Consider the following 20,491-nt stretch of genomic DNA (forward strand, 5'->3'; position numbering starts at 1 on the left):
ACCTACTCCGTACTATACTTAGTAGTAGGCCTCCGGTGGCGCGGTAAAGCCAAGTTTAATTGGCACTCCACTTCTCCTCCTGATCAATTCTCCTCTTCTCTCTCCAACTCTCCAACTTCCGATATGATGGCCTGCGGTTCGAGCCGCCTTGCTTGGCCCTTCCTCTCCTCTCTATCATGACACACCGAGATTCCGACTTCCGTCATCAACTGGGCAAGTTTCGACTCGATACCCTGCCGTCGCCCGCTGCTGCTGCTGCTGCTGCACCCCCGCTCATCTCCTCCACCTCCATCCTCTCCAGCCCCAACACCACCACCACCACAACAACAACAACTTCCTCCTCGGGCCCCGTCCGAAGCAAAAGAGTCTCCACCGCCTGCGATTTCTGTCGCAAACGCAAGAAGAAATGTGACTTTCGTTATCCCAATTGTTCCGCCTGTACGCGCGCCGGCGTGCGATGTACCATTCCACCACCCGGCCCTCAGGTCGCCAGCGCCTCCGTCCCTCGTGATCAGCTGGAAACTCTTCAAAATCGTGTCCGATGGCTCGAAGAAGTGGTGCGCCGGAAGACGGGCATCTCTGTCGCCGATCGGCCCACGGGGACGCCGCTCGATGGCGAGGGCGACCCGGACTGGTGGTACCAGGTGCCGGCCTTGATGATGACCCGGGACAACCTCTCCCGCACGGCGCCGGGGACGGCCGCGGGAGGCGTCACCTCCAGCCCGTCTACCTCGTCTCCATCCGCCGTGGGACCCGAATTGCCCAATGTCGGCGAGATCTTCCGCGACCAGCTGGAGCATCGTCGACCGTCCGTGGCTCGTCCCGTCGCCTCGACCCCGCGCGTGCTGCGACTCGCCTCGCTGGCGGAGGCGGAACGCGTAGCCGCACAGTACTTCGATAGTATGGGCTATCAATATCCCTTTCTCCATCGCGGGGATTTCCTCGCGCAGTTGCGATCGCTTTATACCTCCGACAGCGTCGTTGCCCCGGAGGTCCACTATACCTACCACATCACTATCGCCATCTCGCTCATCATCGGGTCGGCCGACGGCGCACAGGCCATCGAGTTCTATCGGGCCAGTCAGGAGACGTTTCCGATGGCATTGCAGAATGAGGACCTGGCGGCCGTCCGCGCGTTGCTAAGTATGGCCTTGTATACAATGTTTGCAACAAGCGGTCCGAGCGTGTGGCATGTGTTGGGTACCGCACTGCGGCTGGCCACCAGTCTGGGGCTGCACAAAGCGCGACCCGCTGCCAGTTTGGTGGAAGAGGAGATGGCTAAACGGGCCTTCTGGAGTCTGTACAATCTGGACCGACTGATCGCCAGCACGTTAGGACGACCTCTTGGCTTAGCGGACGAGGACATCACCGTGGGGTTGCCACGCGAGTTCAACGAGGACTGGACCGAGGCGCCCGGGTCGAGTGCCATGACCATTCCAGTGCAGGTGGTGCGACTACGTCGGATCTTTTCGCGCATCTACCGATATCGTGAGTGATCCGGGACTTGAAGGAGGAATTGCGACTGACGGACATGCTCCAGTGTACAACAATCAGCCCCCACCCCTTTCATCCGAAGTCACCGCCACGCTGCGCCATTTCCGACAGGAGCTGGACGATTGGCGACGCGCGGCTCCCGTATACCCTCCCGCCCTCCTCTACTCTACAAGCTACTACGACTATCTATTTGCGACGACAGTACTGCTCATGTACCGACCGAGTCCACGGAACCCGACGCCAGATACTCTGAGCATTATCAGCTGTGGCGACGCGAGCATCCAGGTGATTCGGTCGTACTGGGACAGCTACTCGGTAGGCAAATTGAAGTGGATCTGGTTGACGCTGAGCCAGATCTACTTCGCCGGCATCACGATCCTGTGGTGTCTGCATCAGAACTTGCGCGCGATACAGGACGGTCAAGCGCCACCCTGGCAACCGGATGACCAGACCATGCGCCGGGGGATCCAAGCGGTTGTCGTCCTGATGGAGGAGTTTGGCAAACGGCGGCCGGGGGTGGAACGTCTGGCGGAGACATTCCGTCAACAAAGCACGACGATCTTCAGCCATCTGGTGGCATATCAGCCCCAGCCTCCACCGCAAAGCCAACCCCCGGCGCCTCCACCATTATCGCAGTCACAATCGCAACCCCATATGCTGGTGGCGCCGCCGGTCCCGCTGGCCCCGGTGCTGGACGACGTGCTGCTGGTGGACGGGTCAGGCAATATTCCCGTGATGGATCCGTCCATGGCCGAACAATTGTTCTATTCGTACGATTGGTTTCAGGAGGAGATGGCGACGTTTTATACCCTCTGATGGTGGTTTCGTTCGTGTACTTATTTTATTATTGTTTCTAGAGTGTACATGCATTACCCCGCATACCCTATCAGCTTATCAATTTGTCCACTTCCACTTCGTCCTCTTCCCTCCATCAAACCTTCATGTCGCCAACTCTGCACCCCCAGGCCTTCTATGGCACGTTAATCCATTCGCTCAACCCATCGACAATCGAATACCTCCCCAACACATTGATCATAATTGACCAACATGGCAAAATAGAGGGACTCCATCCGCAGACCCCCGAATCCTCCATCCAATCTCTCCTGGCCACGCACAACCACACCACCACCAGCTGCCCAACCACCATCCTTTCGCCCGCCGAGTTCCTCATTCCCGGATTCATCGACACCCACATTCACGCTCCCCAATGGAGTCAACGCGGCGTGGGCCGGGGCATCCCACTGCTCAACTGGCTGGAGGGGATCACGTTCGCGCATGAAGCGCGCTGCAGCGACGACGCCTACGCGCGGCGACTCTTCCGCTCGTGCGTGAGCGGCGGCCTCAAACAGGGCGTCACGACAGCCTGCTACTACAGTTCGCGGCAAGCCTCGGCAACGGTCATCCTGGCCGAGACGTGTCTCGCGCTGGGACAGCGCGCCCTGCTGGGCAAATGCAACATGGACCGGCACGCGGTCGACTGGTACGTCGACGAGTCGGCGGCGGCCTCGGTCTCCGACACGGAGCACGTCATCCGGGCGGTGCGCGCGCTGGACGCCGAGCACGGCCTCGTCACACCGGTGATCACGCCGCGGTTCGCGATCAGCTGCTCGGACGGGCTGCTCCGGGCGCTGGGCGAGCTTGCGGCGCGCGACGAGTACCGCGCGCTGCCCATCCAGACGCACTTCAACGAGTCGCGGCAGGAGATGGCGTTCACGCGCAGCCTGTTCCCCGGGGTGCAGGACGAGACGGCGCTGTACGAGTCGTTTGGGCTGCTCAACTCGCGGTGCGTGCTGGCGCATGCGATCTACCTGTCGCCGCGGGAGATGGACCGCGTGCAGGCGCTGGACTGTGGGATCGCGCATTGCCCCGTGCCCAATACTACCATGGACGAGTTCATGGTGGCGCCTGTGCGGGAGTATCTGGCGCGGGGGATGAAGGTGGGTCTGGGGACGGACTGTGGGGGTGGGTTTTCGTCGTCGATGCTGGATGTCATGCGCATGGCGTTTATGGTGAGCGTGGCGAGGGAGACGCAGACGGAGGGCCGCGACAAGCCGCTGTCTCTTGCGGAAGGGTTCTATCTGGCGACGGCGGGCGGGGCGAGGGTGTGTGGGCTGGCGGAGAAGGTTGGGCGTTTTGCGGTGGGGATGGAGTTTGATGCGGTGCTGGTGAGAACGGGCGATGAGGTCGATGGGGTCATGACGCCAGTGGAGGAGGAGGATTCGCTCGAGACGGTGTTTGAGAAGTTCTTGATGACGGGGGATGATCGCAACATGGTGCGAGTGTTTGTCAAGGGGAGGGAGGTGAGGGGGGTGTAACCACCTACTCTATCTGATGTGTTGATATACTCGGGCAAGCGTGCTATTCCAGCCTTACCACCAAGACACTACTATATAATCACGATGGCAGGATAGAAGAATCTATAGACTTAGAGTAGACCATGCACGATCACATGATGATGACCTGCATAATCCTCCAAGCCCTCCTATCTCCTCCCATCCCATCCCTCAACCTACAACCTACAACCATAACCAGCACAATGCCACAACCCCTCCCCACAGACCTCCCCATCCACACCTTCACCACCGCGACAGAACTCGAAGCCTTCCTCGAACACGCTCACACCACAACCCCCGGAATCTGGCTCCGGCTCACCAAAAAATCCAAATCCAAATCCCCCGGTACTCCCAGCCCCACCCTCACCGCCGCCTCAGCAGTCGAAACGGCCCTCTGCTTCGGCTGGATCGACGGCCGCAGCAAATCCCACGACGACGTCTCATGGCTGATGCGGTTCACACCGCGGCGGCCGCGGAGCCTCTGGTCGAAGAAGAACGTCACCACCGCGACGCGCCTGCTGGCCGAGGGCCGCATGCGGCCCGCGGGGCTGGCGCAGGTGGAGGCGGCCAAGGCGGATGGACGCTGGGACCGCGCGTATGACGGGGTCACGGTTCCGGGCGATTTGGAGGCGGCGTTGAAGGCGGCGCCTGGTGCGGTGGAGGCGTTCGAGGGGATGGCCCGCGGGGAGAGGTATGGGGCTTTGTTGAGGGTGCAGATGGCGCCTGTGCGGAGCAGGGCGAGGTATGTTGCTGCGCTGGTGGAGAGGTTGGTGCAGGGTCAGCCACAGACGGGTTCGACGGAGAAGAGGAAGAGGGAGAGGGAGCCCGGTGAGAAGGATCTGCAGTCTAGACGAAGGATGGAGTAGATTTGCTGTCTTGGGTTGTGGGACTGCGTCATCGACTGGGCTTGTCGGTCAGACAATGCCAATTCCACAAGTATATAGGATATGAATGTATCATCTATTACCGGTATATGCCTATTTACAAGCAGTGTAAGTACCATTACTCCCACGTCCTCGGCCCAAAGAACCCCTCCTCTGGCAACGGCCGCCAGGGCGTCCCCCTGCCATCCGCCGTCTTCATAAACACCGTATTGCCCCACCAGATAAGCTGCCCGGCAGGCAGCATGATACAGAAGAAGATGAACACTGTAGCGACGGCGACGCCGGAATCGAGCGCAGCTGAGAGGACGTAGTCTGCAGATGTTAGCATGGAAATATTCCAGAGGATGGGAAGACGAACTGTATTTGGACCACCAGGCCGGCTTCCGCCGCTTGATAATCCCATTGAAAATGACATTCACCAGCCACCAGGAGGAGAAGCTGATTCCCGTGGCTGGGGGTACCTGGCTCATCGCGCCAAACGCCACGGGCCAAGAGAGGTAATTGAAGATTTTCCAGCGACGGCTGAGCACATACGTGATGAGCACGACGGCGGGGCCGGCGAGGAAGAACCACAGGAGATTGCCGTAGAGTTGGCCCGGGGAGAAGTTGCGGGCCGGGCCAAGAGCGCCTACATTGGTCAGTTCCGTGCATCAAGTGTAGAGGGAGGGGACGCACCCCATATCAACGAGGAAGAATACGTCACATGTCCATGCGGACAGGAGAAACCCCCCGGGGCGTCGGGCTGGCAGATCCCCTCGATACGCGTGAGCATGAAGACGGTCACGCCGCACTGCACGACGGCGCCGACGAGCGTGGCCAGGCCTTGGGCGACGAAGAGCGTGCGCGGGGCGATGTGCATGTAATGGGCGAGTTTCATGTCGGCGACAAACTCCAAGCCCTGGGAGACGGCGACGTAGCCGTAGAACTTGAAGGCCATGTTGGCGACGGGCCGGCCGAGGAAGGCGTAGCCGCCGATGAACTCGGTGATCAGGTTCAGCTGGTTGCTGGAGATGTTCGTGACGGCCTTGATGATGGCAATGGGCACAAAGTACAACATGGGCAGGAGGAAGGCGAGCAGCACCGCCCACGCCGGCAGGCCGGTGTCCCACACTTCGTTGGTGACGACGCTGAGCGCGAACATCAGCACCGTGACGCCGACGAACCACCACCACGGCACGTCGCGATAGGCCCGCATGAGCCGTGCATGGATGTCCTGTTGATAGCGGCCGTGCCACTGGTCCCACAGGTCGCGGCCGTGGTATAGGCCGATGTGCACGAAGATGCCCGTCAGATTGGCGAACGCAACGCCGTAGGTGACGGCGTAGCCGATGGGGAGGAACATGGGGGAGTAGGCGCGGTAGGCGTCTGGGTCGACGGAGGCGTCCGGACGCAGGACGCGCCGGGTATCGTAGGGTCGGCCCCTGTTGTCGAAAGTGTCCGGGCTCAGCATAGGGAGATAGGCTGCGTACCAGGTGTTGGTGTAGTAGAGAATGGGGCAGAGGAGCCAGAAGAATAGGGCGAAGGAGCCCATGACGTTCAGTCCCGCCCAGAACGGGACCAACAGAGGGCTCTGGTTGGCATAGACGACCTGCGCCCAGTCAAAGGTCAAGACCGACATGCCCAGACCAGTCTTCTGGCCGAACAGCTGGTTGAGGACGACATTGTGCGGCGCGATCCAGCAGACGAACGTGAAGGTACTCAGTCCGGTGAAAAGATACCCGGGGAGGAAGTACCACGCAATACCGCCGATGAGGACAAGGAGGAAGAAGCGGAGGCGCGGGATTGACCAGCCATCTGCGACGAAGTTGGTGCGCGAGTGCAGAGTCGACAACAGGGCGGCATTGGACAGCACTTGCGGCCAGATCATGGACGCCGGGCCCACGAGCCAGCGCGAGGCGAGACCGGCCAGACCAAAACTGAACATCTGCGTGGTGATGACCAGGAGGATTTCAAATCCGCCCTGGGAGGGCATGTGGTAGAACTTGACCATGGCCTCGATGATCTGGGTCGCGGCGGCGGATCCGAAGGAGACATTGGCCATGATGGTGATCAGGGCATGTTCTTTGATATTGAAGTAACGATCCGGGTTCCACCAACCCAACGGCACCCAGCGCGCCCAGGCACATCCGACCGGATAGGCGACCAGTTGGGCGACGAGGGCGCTGATGGTGACACTGGGCTGGCGCAGACTGAAGAACTGGTTCAAGCCACTCCCGACCTGTGCGAGGTGAGCCTATCATATAACAATGCTTATCATGGGGCATGGGATGCCTACAATGGTAAAGACCATGCCAATGAACCACATACGCACGGTGTTGACGGGAGTCGAGACATCGTCGGTGGGTTTGACGACCGCACGCACTTCGGGGAAGGGAGAATTGTCGGCCTCATAGGGAAGGATTTTGGCTGCATCCCGATCCAAGAGGATGGCCGGGGGATCATTGGTTGGGGAATCCTGGTCGATATCGCCCTGTTGAAGCAGCGAACTAAATTAGCGGGACTCTTCCATGCTCAAGGGGATCGTCGTGTCCACCGTCTGGGGCAGCCAGCACGATCATACGATTCACACCCACCTGAATGGAGGAAGGTCGGGATTTGTCCTCGAGATCTTCAGCGGAACCCAGATGCCTCTCCCGAAAAGGATTGGGCATGGTCGTTTGGTGAGGCGGTTCTATACAAGTAGTATCACACTAGTGAAGACGGTTTCAGGAGACCTGCAGTCGCACCCGGGACGGTCATCCTCAGGGGTCCGTCAGTGCACGTTGGGATTAGATTGATGAGATGAGATGAACAGTGACGATCGGAAGGTTTTCACGCCAATCCAATGTGAATCATGGAGACGGAGGTCATCCTGAGAACCAGTCAGTCGGGTCGGATGAGGCAGAGCAGAAGGGGATTCTGGCTGACAGGCATCAGCAATCATACGAGCAAAGCGACAGCCACGCGGCGGCAAAACAAGACTCGACTAAAAAATCGTTGAACTTTGATTGCGACGACAGGATCCACCAGACGGTGGCTCGTCCAGTGGGCGCAAGAATCCCCTGCGCGAGCCATGGGAGCTGCAAGAGTTACCGACGATGTGGACAGGAGACGTCTGGAGTTCAGAAAGAGAAAAGAAAGAAGAGAAGATGTACGCCGTAAGGTAGCGGAGAATTTGCTTTAAGCTTGTGTCAAAGTCTATCATGATCAATCTTATCACGGTCATGCAAGGGTCTTTACTGTGTATGTATGTGAGACATGATTACTACTGAAGTATAGTCAAATAAGATATTATTCCGTCTTGTACAAAAGTACACAGGCATGGATTAAACGTAGGGGTTGTCTTGGTTCGGTCATGGTGCATAACTAGTCGTTTGAAGATATAATTAGTCGCGTGGAAGACTAGAATATAAACCTTTCCTTGGCCATTCCTTCAACAACGGCGAGATGGCCGAGCGGTCTAAGGCGGTTAGTAGCCCATTACATCATCTCTCGCACCAAAACAAATCACTAACAACCACTCAGCTGGAGTAAGGTTCCAGTCTCGAAAGGGGCGTGGGTTCAAATCCCACTCTCGTCAACATCTTTTTTTGCTTTTCTACTACTCGATTGGCTTCATGGAATCCACGTTTTTGATCGCTATTGTTTTCTTGTTTTGTTAATCTTAATATACCCTACAATTCTTTATCACATAGCTCGTTTAAACTTCCACAATCCTGTTTTACAAAAGATGGAGAGAAACTGCATCACCATCGATTACAGAGTATATATATCAACCACTGTATCTCTACGACACCATCCCCCCTCCATCCCCCCTCCATTACGCGATCCTTATCGATCTAATATCAAACCCCATTGTCGGCATGACCCGCCCGTCCGATCAAGCCCATACTATGAACTTCCATCCCAGCGGGTAGAGCCGACCGTCTTGCCTGAAGCTATTCCGCAGAGAGGGGGCTCTCTCCACTCGCCCCTGCACTATACTATCATGCACCAAAGTCCACGCGGCACTCGGCGAATCTCCTGGGGCGTAGATAAAACCGACGGCCTCGAGACCTGGTTATCTGGTTATCCCTGATTGCCCTCCCCCTCGGGTTGTTTTCTTCCTGTTCCTCGGGAACTTTCTCTGGCTATCTCTAGGCTACCTTGATCAGTGAGAATCCGGTCATCCAAATCATCATGGACCGCCTCGCAGGCCAGACCAGCACAAGCGTGCCATACCCCCAGCGCCAGGTCGTTATCCTCGGAGCCGGAATCATTGGCTGTGCTGCAGCCCGTCAGCTCCTTCTCGATGGATTTTCCGTGGTCATCGTGGCCGAGTTCCTGCCGGGAGACCAGGACATCTTCTACGCCTCCGCCTGGGCCGGAGCCGCCTGGCATGCCGCAGGCGGGATATCACCCGAACATCGCTATCTCCAGGCCAGGTCTCATCGACACCTGCGCCGCATGGCCCTGGAGGACCCCGACTCTGGGGTGTGCATCGTACACGGACTGGAGTATCTGGAGCAGCCTCCAGGACCAGATTCATCGATGTGGGGAAGGACGGTCTGTTCTAACGTAAGGTCACACAGGACTTTTTAGTTCACGCTGATACTAAAAAGAGAATTGTTTGTAGTTCCGGGAGCTCAGTCCGGAGGAGTACCCGCCCCATTTCAGCGCTGGATGGTCTTACGACACAATCGTCACGGACCCGACCTTACATATGCCCTACCTGGGCCGAAAGATCCGGGCACTCGGCGGTCAATTCATTCGGAAACGAGTCGAGTCCCTGCAGGAGCTGTTTGAGATGTTTCCGCAGTCGTCCATCTTCGTCAACGCCAGCGGTCTCGGCAGCAAGTACCTCCGCGACGTCCAGGACAGTGCCTGTTACCCGGACCGCGGCCAGAATGTGTTGTACCGGACGGATCTCACGGGGACATCGTTCTTCCGGAACGGTCTGGAGTACACCTACATCATCCCTCGCCCGTTGTCCCAGGCCGTAGTGCTGGGAGGCGTGAAACAACGAGACAACGTATCGCCCGACCCCGACCCGGAAATCGCTCGGGATGAGATTGCGCGGGCGCACCGTCTGGCCCCCGACGTGGTCCCCGAGAATCCACCGCCAGATACGCTGAGTTATATCGTCGGTATTCGCCCATCACGTGACGGTGGCTTTCGGTTGGACTCGCAAGAGATCGGTCAACGCATGGTGGTGTCGGCGTATGGATTTGGGGGTGGCGGATATGCGTTCTCTTATGGAGTGGCGGATGCTGTGCTGCAGATGGTTCAGGACGCTGAGAAACGAGCCGTGGTATGAGCAGGGAACTCCTACCTATTACAGAATTACCAGTCGTGACGAGATTTCCTTTTGTGGACAATGGCGAGTTGTCGGAAACGATTCCCTTTGGACGGGGAAGAAGCCTACTCCGTACAGGGAGTTTACGGAGTAAGGTAGTTTACCTAGAACGAGTCACGTTGGACGAGCGCAAATCAGGTAGATGAATCAGCTGTAAAAAAAGCCGGCCGGAGTGGACCCGTGGCCCCGCATGCGCCGGACACCCAAGCCGACCAACGAGAAACACAGGAGATACCTGCAACAGCGTGAGCCCACCACCATGGTCGAAGTCACTCGAATGACGTCGCTTGACCCTCTCTCTCGGTCGTCTGTCCATGGGTGCACCACGTCCAGGCCCTTCTGGTCCTCCCGGAGAAAACACTACACATCCTCAACCCCTTCTCTCCCATGGCGAGATCCGTCCTTCTCTCTCCATCCCACCATCCCCTCAGCAGTCAGGCATCATGCTGGGCTCCAATAAGGAAGCCTCCGCAGCGCTCGTCACCACGCCTCCTGCCGACGAGGAGCTGAATCTGAAACAGCTTGCGCGCGAGGTCGACAAACTCCGCTCGAAGAACAGCTATGATCCCGCCCTCAGTCGCATCTATCGCTACACTCCCATTCCCACTATTGTTTTGGACCCCTCCTGGTGTATCGTCGAGGTTTCAAACAGCCATCTGGCCTTTTCCGGACAATCCAGGGATGGCTTGTTGCACGCCTGCATTAGCGACCTGCCTCCCCACGCCATTCCCGTCCCCGATATCGCGACCATCTACGGGGCCCTACACGCCGCAGTCGCCACGAAAGACATCCAGACGGTCGAAGACATTCACTGCGGCGAGATCGGGGCCTTCTTCCGCCTGCGCGTCATACCCATCTTCGACGAGTCCGAGCTTCTCTATATCATCCTGGAGGCCAACAACATCACCATGGACCACCTACATGCGGCGGACCACCAGCACGCCTACGTCAACGAGACCTACAAGATCCTCGTCGACACCGTCAAGGATTACGCCATCTTCATGCTGGATACCAAGGGCAACATCGTCACCTGGAATTCAGGTGCCGCCATTCTGAAAGGATACACCGCCCCCGAGATCATCGGTCGTCATTTTTCCGTCTTCTACGGCCCCGAGGACCGTCGCAATGGCAAACCAGGCCGCGGGTTGGCCGTGTGCCTGCGCGAGGGGAAGATGGAGGATGAGGGCTGGCGCTATCGCCAGGATGGGTCGCGATTCTGGGCGAACGTCATGATCACGCCGATCTACCAGTTTGGTCGACATGTTGGCTTCGTGAAGGTGACACGTGACCTGACTGAGCGGAAGGCCGCGGAGGCGCGTATGATCGCCGCGTTTGAGGAATCGTCCAAGATGAAGACGGATTTCCTCGCGAATATGAGCCATGAGATTCGCACGCCCATGAACGGCATGCTGTTGGCTCTGACGATGCTGACTGGGACGGAGTTGACCGACCAGCAGCGCGAGTACGCCGCCATCATGGAAGACTCGACGTCCATCCTGTTGCAGGTAATTAACGACGTGTTGGACTACTCCAAGCTGTCGTCGGGGTCGTTCTCGCTCAATTCCGACGTGGTGAAGGCGGAAACAATTGTGGACGCTGTTGTGCGAAATTGTCGCTCCGGTCTGAACCCAGATGTCGAGCTGACATGCTCGTTCCAACCGGGATTTCCGACTAACCTCCAGGGGGACCCCTTGCGCTTCCGCCAGGTGCTGCAGAACCTGCTGGGTAACGCTGTGAAATTCACTGAGAAAGGTTATATCAAACTTTCCTTATCATATACTGCAGTCGAAGACGACGACACCGACACGAAGGACAAGACCAGCGACGACAGTGACAACGAGAAGATCCCATCCGCATATCGTATTCGGACTGAAGTGACCGATTCTGGTGTCGGTGTCCCAGACACCGCAATCAACACGCTCTTCACGCCGTTCACACGATTTGCTGACGCCAGCGTGCGTCACTATCAAGGCACTGGATTGGGGCTCTCGATCTGCAAGAGCCTAGCGGAGTTGATGGACGGCACGGTGGGATACCAGCCAAACCCAGAAGGCCCAGGGAGCATGTTTTGGTTCACCGCGACGATGAGTGCCATAGAGCCCAGCGCGTCAGGGAAACTGGAACGCCCGAATCCCCGTCCACCGCTGTCTGACGGGGCAGACCTTACGGCGGCGATACGGGAGATCGCGCCCCGTAAACATATCCTCCTGGTCGAGGATAACCTGGTCAACCACATGGTGATGCTGAAATTGCTGCAGAGCTTTGGATTTGAGCGGATCGATGCGGCGTGGGATGGCGCCGAGGCAGTGCGACTGATCCAGCAGACGCCGCTGTCGTTTAACGCCGTGCTGATGGATATCAACATGCCTGTCATGGATGGGATGGAGGCGACATCGCGGATTCGCCGCATCAATGCGGATGTGCCGATTATTGCGCTCACGGGGAATGCGCTGAAGGGCGATGCGGAACTGTATCTGGCCAAGGGGATGAATGATTATATCGCAAAGCCGGTCCATCGCAGCGCCCTTTTACGGGTGCTGCTGAAATGGATAGGGACGTGAGTTGGGACTAACATTACAGTTACTGGATTCACATTCGAGCGACCTCTATGCCGAGGTTAGAAAACTCAACAGACTTGGGATGGGACGGCAGACACTGCGACGATCTCCCACCAAGTTGATACAACGCGTTGATATGCATCGACAGCGTACCCGACATTTACCAATTCCTGGACAGCAGGCCTTTTTGGATGATTGACGGGGCACGGAACCCCCGCAACAGTGTATTATCTGATACTACCTGACTATAGACGGCGAGAGCTACCTCCGATAGCCTCGTCCTACGTCCACAAACATGTACCAGGACTTCATCAATCGAAGAAATTATTCTCCTCCAAACATCCCTGTCGACTATGTAAGCAAGATATAGGCGATAATCCAGCCTGTGCACCCGAGAGATAGAGTTATTTGCCTGCAGCCATGTGCCGGTTCGACCAAAACAACGCCTCAGCCGGCATTTTCTACAGAGGATCCATTCAGGAGAACAGGGACGGATGATCCCACGAGGCTGATCACCTCGTTCTCCTCCCGATCGTCGGTGGGGTTCGTCCGTTGCCAACGTTGTTATCATAGCGCTATCAGGGGGTCTGCCCGTCCGCCGTGATGAGTCGGTGAGCGCCCGTTATCCCCCGGTGTCGACAGTCGGGTTGATGATGACGATAGGTTCGAGGTGAGAAATTGGGATAATCGACAAAGAACACAAGTCCCACCGGCTCATCCACGGGCTGGCGCCGAGAGAGAGGACAATCCGTCATATCTCCTCCTTTCCCCCGCAGTCCAAGTCTATCCCCAAAGCTTAAGTTGCGGCTTCACATGGTCTTCTCGTGGTTCATGTCGGCAGCTCCGAGGTCTCCCCCACGGACCCCGGTAAGCTATTCAGTTCCTGGCTGGTGCCTGAATCGTGGTTCCTGGAGAGATTCAATCAGTGTCACACCGAACAATCTCCGTGTTACACAGATGGTCTTGTTTGGATCATCTGTGGCTAGGCGGCAGTTTCCTACTGGATTGAGCCGACTCCGTTGGTGGCATAACTCCAAATAGTTTCCCTCATACCCACTCGAAGACCCCAGCCAGCCCGACTTAGTGACCCAATCATGGTAGTCTCGCGGGTAGATCGCACCCCGGACGACGGCAAGGATAAGCTCGCCTGTCCCTTTTTCGGCTCTAGCTCCACTGGCTTGTTGTACTAGACACTACGCTCAGATAGTGATTTTCTTGCATGATCACTTGTTCTTGCTTGCATCTCCTGAGCGGGGAACGGGAGTTGTGCGAGGATGGACCGGGGATGGGGTATATGAGACGCAGGTATCCCCTGCTGGTCTCAATCTGACCCTTATCTCTTTGCCACTGATCAGACCTAGCAGAGAGAATGAGGCGCTCATTTCTTTTTCTGGGAGCTATCGCCGCCAGCGTGCTCGCTGCTCCCGCCCCTTTGGACTATGTCGTCCATGAACGCCGTGATTTCCTTCCTGCTGAATGGGGTGCGGAGAAGCCCTTGGATGGGAGTACCATCCTGCCCATGCGCATCGGTCTGAGCCAGTCCAATCTTGACCGTGGCCATGACCTTCTCATGGAAGTGTATGTCGTTTCTATTCCCCTGATGGTATGTCGCTGACTGTCTAGGTCCCACCCCGAGTCTGCTCGGTACGGTCAACACCTCTCTGCGGAAGAGGTCCATGAGCTGTTCGCGCCATCGCAAAAGAGCGTGGACGATGTCCGCGCCTGGCTGGAGTCGGCGGGCATCTCGGCCGATCGGATCTCCCAGTCCGTCAACAAACAGTGGTTGCAGTTCGACGCCGATGCGGCGGAGGTAGAGAAACTCTTCCGCACCAAGTACTATCTCTACTCGCATTCGGGCACTGGTCGCTCGCACGTAGCTTGTCGAGAGTGAGCACGCCTTAGTTTCGTTGCATGACCGGGCACTAACGGAGATGTAGGTACCACGTTCCTGAGTCAATCCAGCACCACATCGACTACATCACGCCCGGTATCAAAGAGCTGGAAGTCCGTGATGTGTCTCGCGTGGATAAGCGCAGTGTCGACAAGGACCTGTTTGGCGTTCTTCCTCCTATCCTCCGCCCGGTGACCATGTCTTTGGATCTTCTCCTGGGAGATATGCTGTCGTTCTGTGATGTTGTCGTGACGCCTGATTGCATCAAGAGTATGTCTCGTCCCCACTTTATCTAGTCTTTCCCGTGCTGACTTTCCAGCCATGTACAATGTCAGTGATGGTACCAAGTCTACCAAGGGCAATGAGCTGGGTATTTTTGAGAGTCTGGGCGATGTCTACTCGCAGGACGATCTCGATCTGTTCTTTGCGAGTGTTGCGCAGTATGTGCTACCCGGCTGACCTCTCCTGTCCACACACGCCCGCTAACCAGCGCAGCGATATTCCCGACGGCACACACCCTGAACTCCGGGCGATTGATGGTGCCAAGGCTCCCACGAATGTGCTGAGCGCTGGCCCCGAATCCAACCTGGACTTCCAGATCTCGTACCCTCTGATCTGGCCCCAGAACTCGGTCCTCTTCCAGACCGACGACACGGTGTACCAAAACAACTACACCTTTGAGGGGTTCCTGAACAACTTCCTTTACGCGATCGACGGCTCCTACTGCGGCGAGACCTCGCCGCTGGACCCGTCGTACCCGGACCCGGCCGAGGGCGGCTACAAGGGCCAGCTGCAGTGCGGCGTGTACAAGCCGACCAACGTGATCTCGATCTCGTACGGCGGCTGGGAGGCCAGCCTGCCGATCCAGTACCAGCGGCGCCAGTGCCAGGAGTGGATGAAGCTCGGTCTGCAGGGCGTCTCGGTGGTGGTGGCCAGCGGCGACTCGGGCGTGGCGGGCCGCAACGGCGCGCCCACCCCGGGCAACTGTCTCGGCACGGACAACAAGGTGTTCGCGCCGGGCTTCCCCGCGACATGTCCGTACCTCACGACGGCCGGCAGCACGGTGATCCCGTCGGGCAGCAACGCCGAGGACCACCAGGAGGTCGCGACGAGCAGCTTCGCGTCGGGCGGCGGGTTCAGCAACATCTACGAGCGCCCGGACTACCAGAAGGATGCCGTCGAGCAGTACTTCCAGACCGCGGACCCGGGCTACCCGTACTACGAGACGGTCAACAACGCCAGCTTCGCCGCCAACGGCGGCATCTACAACCGCATCGGCCGCGGGTACCCCGACGTCGCCGCCATCGGCGACAACGTGCTCGTCTTCACTAGTGGGACGCCGCAGTTGATCGGGGGCACGTCGGCGGCGGCACCGGTGTTCGCCGCGCTTTTGACGCGCATCAACGAGGAGCGGCTGGCGGCGGGCAAGTCGACCGTCGGGTTTGTGAACCCGGTGCTGTACGCGCATCCGGAGGCCTTCTTCGACGTGACGTCTGGCAATAACGAGGGCTGCGGGACCAAGGGATTCTCCGCCGCCAAGGGGTGGGATCCAGTCACCGGATTGGGGACCCCGAACTACCCCAAGTTGCTGGATGTGTTTATGAGCATGTAGCGATGATGTATGTATGCATGTATGTAATTGGCAATGCTCTGATGACGGTACGATCTCAGACAGCATCGTACAAGACAGATAATATCTATCTCCTACTCACACGGAAACACCGTATCACTCTTATAATCCACATATAAGCTCCCCGAGCTGCTCCCCATGCGCGCCGTCACCTTCGCACACGCAAAATTATCCAGATACACCGGCCCCGCATACTGGCTATAATGCCCCGTGTCCCTCTTGCAGTTGGTGCCGTCCCACTCGCACAACTTCAGATCCATGTACTGCGCCTTGCCGACGTTGTTGTCGAGGATGAGACAGCCGTGGTCGCCGATGTACGAGTACAGCGTCGCGAGGCGCTGGCTCGGCTCTGTGCCCTTGGGCAGCGGGATGGCCCGGTCGAGCTTGTAGCCGGAGCCGCAGAGGGTGGCGGCGCGGGCGGCCAGCGCGGCGTCGTCGCGGGTGTTGAGGGACGCGGCTGCTGCTGCTGCGGATAGGGCGAGGGGTGCGGTGGAGAGGAGGATGTTCAGTTTCATTTTGGTTGTTTTGGATGATGGACTGGGTTGACGTGTGTGGGATGTATAGAGAGGGTGTAGAATGGAGATGGAAGTGTATGGAGTATTGGGAAAGGGAGGCTCTTATATGTGCCCTGGTGGAGATATACGAGGAGCGCAAGGCTGAAGACATCTAAGAACGCTTAGACAGGCTTGATTGGAGCTGGACGGGTGGTTTATGGGGCGAAATGGGCGGGTGTTGCTCATTTTCCTGTTTGGGTAAAGATGAAGCTCGTATTGATCGATCTAAAGATAGAACGCATTCTCATGTACAGTCATCTTCGTCAATATGACTGATGAGCAACGTTTTTGCTGCTTTATCTATAACTAGGGGTATGGAGATGTTTGTAAGAGAATGCGAGGTTACCGCCAGTGGTAGAAGATGTATAGAGTTGTCCATACTTCTATACTCCGTAGATAGGTATACATATCGCAGCTCTTTCAACAAGTCACTTGCAACTCCGCTTATAACTATACTTATACAATAACAAAAACCGATAGCCCGCTTCAGGTGCTTATTATCTAGCTATTACCGAGTACATATTATTAGGTAGACTCACCACTGAACATAGGTATACCGTTAACCCTATTGAGCCACTGTTATAAGAACAGCAGTCATCTAGGCCATCACTGACTGCCCATTAAGTCCCACTAGAATGATGAAGACGAATTCTTCGTAAAAACACCCTATTTTACAGTACAAAGGGGGAGGGTAAAAGAAGCCAAGGAGGGATGGACGTTCCTTTCTGTAACAGAAACAGAAGACGGCAGTGAATGTAGAGCTCTTTACCACACTCCAGCCTTCTCATTCTTGCTCTTCCACTTTTCCACCCTCGATCGATATTCGACTCCTCTCTTCCCTATCCGCCTTTCACCTCGTCTCTACCTTTCCCATCCACCATGCGACGCAGAAGTTATCCCTCAAAGGGCGAGCACTATCAATGGGAATCATTCCCGCCCCATAGTGAATCTGATCGCCAACTCGCCCGAGAGACTCTCTTGCGTCTACATGAGCTGTATCCGGGCATGAGACAGCCCAGTACTCGCAGCGGCAGGGATGAGATCATTCGGATTCTGACGGAGGCTATCGAAGAATACCAATTCCCCCCATTCGTCCGCTATGGCTACGAGGATGGCCCCGATGCTGCCCTGAATGCCCTCTATCAGGCATACATTAAACTCCGAAGCAACTTGGCCTCGCGTTTGATGAAACTGTCTCTAGCCATCCCGAACAACTCTCGAGCCCCCAACAACCGCCATCACCAGCACCAGTGGCGGACCCGTCTCCTCTGACCCCCGCGATGGGGAACTCAATCCCCAATGTCATTATCCAAGTGCGGCGGGCAGGTAGCCTCGAAATCATTGGGGAGACTCTATCTCGACTCCTTGTTAGTCCGGGGATACCGCTCGCCCACAACGAACCGATTCCGCCTGAGCATGTCTCTTTTGAATTATGGACGCAGTTCCTTAAGATGGACTGCGATTACAAGGAGGGGATTGAGGAGATCCGCCCGCTCGATGCCAACGGACAAGCCTTAGCGCCAGTACGCACGCCGAATCGGCTGCGGTTTCTTCTGCTGCAGGCCACTGGCCACATCCTCGTGTTCGAGATCGTCGCATCGTGCCCGATGACAGAGCGGCGGCCCTCTAGAAACCAACGGCGATTGGTGGCAGAAAGTGTATAGTCGTGGAAGGTGAAAGGTGTTCCGAGAGGTGATCATATCAATTCTGGTTAAAGGGTTCCAAGGAGAACGTCAGAATCACCAAAGTGTCCCTATTGTTACAGTATCTATCCTGTTGAAAATAAATTGGGAATAGCAGACCCTTCCTGATTTTCTGTATTAGAAATGGTTCGGAATTTCTGGTGTAAGCGAGAACTTCTATCGGGTGATATACATCAAGAGATCCTGTCTAGCTGCTGGTTTCGTTCACCTTCCGGCGGTATGTTTCTCGCACTGGGCAGCCTGGATGAGCGTGCACCTCCCACGTGTCGATTCCATGCTCTAAAGGGGGTCCATTCTTCCCTTTTCCATCTCTGAGCAGATTTTTCGGCCTGTATTGTGGATTGATCTTCATGCGTCGAATGGCTGATACGTGAATCTTCGCGTCCTTAGGAACATCCCGTCTCTCCCCAAGAGGGAGAGGCCATCGAGTGGGTTTCCAAGATCCATCAGGTTGCAAGCCCATCCTCCGGAACGGAAGATACTCCACGACTTTCCAGGATAAAACGGTAGGCCATGGCTCACCATGGCCATATTGTAGGAAGTCATGGATATGGCCATGGATCGACGCTGTCCACAGCGCCGTTTCAAATTCGGATTCCTCATCTGTCCCATGCCGTTGGTTGTCCTTTTCCGGGTCGCCAGTTGAAAGACCACCATTACTCATTGATTCTTCAAAGCAGCGGAAGAGCTTCATTTTCTCAGGATCAAATTTCAGTCCCGCACGCTGCGCCTCATGCACCATCCATACCAATGGCACATGGCTCAGCGCCAGGTCTTCACCTTTATCCAACTTCAATCCACCACCAATATCAGCATGACATCCGGCGAACCACACCTCCTCAATGTCCTGGTGCGTATCGTGATCTTCCTCGAGACGGCCACCCTCTTGCGGACGGACCGGAGGAGCGGGCCGATAGAACGCCTCGCCTGTGCAACGCCCTTGCGGAAGAGGCCCCTGTCGCGCCGGCTGGCCGCGGGATTTGCGCTGCGTCGATAGAGCATTTGGATTGGCATCGGAGATCAAATCCTGTCGAAACTTCGCCCGATGTTCGTCGATAGCGACGGCATGCCGAATGACTTTGGCCGATGTCTTGGCCGTATAGGGAAACATGAACTTATCGCGATTCACCTCGAACCGTGGGATACTGTTGACGGTGTCAAACAGCCCCAGAAATCGGATCTGCGACACCGGGCGACAGAACGTCTCGCGGAGCGCTTTCATGAATCCGTACAGGGCGTCTTTTTCTTTCTGTTCTGCGTCGACGCTGTTGATGCGTTTCGCCCATTTGGAGAAGATTGACCAGACATAGTGGACTTTCCCTTCGTTGCCGGGCTCTAACATGCCGATATGATCTAGCATTTCGGCCAGCATGCGTGCAACGTACGCGCCACGGCTGAAGCCGAAGAGGTAGATCCTGTCGCCGGGGCAGTAGAAGCGCATCAGGAATCGATACGCGTCCATGACGTGATCGTCGAAGGTCGTGCCTGCGGCGGCGTCTCTCGCATTTGAGATCCATCTCTTGAGACGATTCTGGTTTGTGTCATGCGACTGCCAAGTTAAGGTGGTGTACGTCCCGAATCCCGGCTGGTAATAGTGAAATTGGCGAGCGTCGTTGCGATCAAGCATCTTCCATTGGTGTCAGGCTGCTTTGTGGAGCCCGAAAGTCCCAATTTGGCTACTTACTCGATAAATCTTGAGGACATTACTGTCTGCGTCATCTCCTCGGAACTTATATCCGGTGCCGTCGAAACAGAGGACGAATTCCCTGGTGTCTGCGATGGCGGTTCGCTCCATGGCCGGGGTTTTAATCAGTTGCCAATACCTACACAATGGAATGCTGGGGCGAGACAAAGAGAATGCCTCGTCCTTCATTCTTTGAAAGCTCCCGATTGTGGTGTTGTCATCATCATCGACGGGGTGCCATGGTTGACAGCGCATGTGGCAAAGTCTATCCTCTGAATCCCATTGTCTAGAGACAGGAGGTTCCTTCAATCCTACATCGTCTTGGCCCTATATTCGCTACAATCTCATCTATCTTTCTAATGATGGTTGATCTTCTGGTCTTGGTGGTGTCTGCTGTCGTGGGCATTCTACAGGGTTTCAATGACGACATGCATTAAGAAGATCCC

The 20,491-nt window shown here is 56.6% G+C and overlaps 8 protein-coding genes and 1 non-coding gene across 9 annotated transcripts; 7 read left to right on the forward strand and 2 right to left on the reverse strand.

Annotated features, from left to right (window-relative positions):
- Positions 1 to 176: 176 nt before the first annotated feature.
- ATEG_02491 (uncharacterized protein) lies at positions 177 to 3,809 on the forward strand (the record flags this gene model as incomplete). Its single annotated transcript, XM_001211669.1, has 3 exons — positions 177 to 1,488; positions 1,541 to 2,264; positions 2,354 to 3,809. The coding sequence occupies 3 exons, from the start codon at positions 177 to 179 to the stop codon at positions 3,807 to 3,809; spliced, it is 3,492 nt and encodes a 1,163-aa protein (XP_001211669.1).
- A 551-nt stretch (positions 3,810 to 4,360) lies between these two features.
- ATEG_02492 (YdeI/OmpD-associated family protein) lies at positions 4,361 to 4,693 on the forward strand (the record flags this gene model as incomplete). Its single annotated transcript, XM_001211670.1, has 1 exon — positions 4,361 to 4,693. The coding sequence occupies one exon, from the start codon at positions 4,361 to 4,363 to the stop codon at positions 4,691 to 4,693; it is 333 nt and encodes a 110-aa protein (XP_001211670.1).
- Positions 4,694 to 5,126: 433 nt separating this feature from the next.
- Positions 5,127 to 7,362, reverse strand: optF (small oligopeptide transporter, OPT family; the record flags this gene model as incomplete). Its single annotated transcript, XM_001211671.1, has 5 exons — positions 5,127 to 5,172; positions 5,246 to 5,339; positions 5,387 to 6,929; positions 6,987 to 7,166; positions 7,285 to 7,362. 5 exons carry the CDS (start codon positions 7,360 to 7,362, stop codon positions 5,127 to 5,129), a joined length of 1,941 nt encoding a protein of 646 aa, XP_001211671.1.
- Positions 7,363 to 8,131: 769 nt separating this feature from the next.
- On the forward strand, positions 8,132 to 8,270 carry ATEG_10443. Its single transcript has one exon. It is a non-coding gene; the product is annotated as a tRNA-Tyr (tRNA).
- A 599-nt stretch (positions 8,271 to 8,869) lies between these two features.
- On the forward strand, positions 8,870 to 9,986 carry ATEG_02494 (FAD-dependent oxidoreductase; the record flags this gene model as incomplete). Its single annotated transcript, XM_001211672.1, has 2 exons — positions 8,870 to 9,247; positions 9,306 to 9,986. 2 exons carry the CDS (start codon positions 8,870 to 8,872, stop codon positions 9,984 to 9,986), a joined length of 1,059 nt encoding a protein of 352 aa, XP_001211672.1.
- A 482-nt stretch (positions 9,987 to 10,468) lies between these two features.
- fos-1 (sensor histidine kinase/response regulator Fos-1/TcsA) lies at positions 10,469 to 12,985 on the forward strand (the record flags this gene model as incomplete). The annotated part of the gene is made up of 4 exons (XM_001211673.1): positions 10,469 to 12,535; positions 12,579 to 12,641; positions 12,835 to 12,880; positions 12,954 to 12,985. The coding sequence occupies 4 exons, from the start codon at positions 10,469 to 10,471 to the stop codon at positions 12,983 to 12,985; spliced, it is 2,208 nt and encodes a 735-aa protein (XP_001211673.1).
- A 967-nt stretch (positions 12,986 to 13,952) lies between these two features.
- On the forward strand, positions 13,953 to 16,086 carry ATEG_02496 (S53 family peptidase; the record flags this gene model as incomplete). The annotated part of the gene is made up of 5 exons (XM_001211674.1): positions 13,953 to 14,161; positions 14,207 to 14,470; positions 14,521 to 14,711; positions 14,771 to 14,804; positions 14,916 to 16,086. 5 exons carry the CDS (start codon positions 13,953 to 13,955, stop codon positions 16,084 to 16,086), a joined length of 1,869 nt encoding a protein of 622 aa, XP_001211674.1.
- A 1,451-nt stretch (positions 16,087 to 17,537) lies between these two features.
- On the forward strand, positions 17,538 to 18,322 carry ATEG_02497 (uncharacterized protein; the record flags this gene model as incomplete). The annotated part of the gene is made up of 2 exons (XM_001211675.1): positions 17,538 to 17,908; positions 18,031 to 18,322. 2 exons carry the CDS (start codon positions 17,538 to 17,540, stop codon positions 18,320 to 18,322), a joined length of 663 nt encoding a protein of 220 aa, XP_001211675.1.
- Positions 18,323 to 18,548: 226 nt separating this feature from the next.
- Positions 18,549 to 20,300, reverse strand: ATEG_02498 (T6SS phospholipase effector Tle1-like catalytic domain-containing protein; the record flags this gene model as incomplete). Its single annotated transcript, XM_001211676.1, has 2 exons — positions 18,549 to 19,988; positions 20,046 to 20,300. 2 exons carry the CDS (start codon positions 20,298 to 20,300, stop codon positions 18,549 to 18,551), a joined length of 1,695 nt encoding a protein of 564 aa, XP_001211676.1.
- Between the last annotated feature and the right edge of the window lie 191 nt (positions 20,301 to 20,491).

This window comes from Aspergillus terreus, genomic scaffold (assembly GCF_000149615.1).
Source record: "Aspergillus terreus NIH2624 scaffold_3 genomic scaffold, whole genome shotgun sequence".
NCBI lineage: Eukaryota > Fungi > Ascomycota > Eurotiomycetes > Eurotiales > Aspergillaceae > Aspergillus > Aspergillus terreus.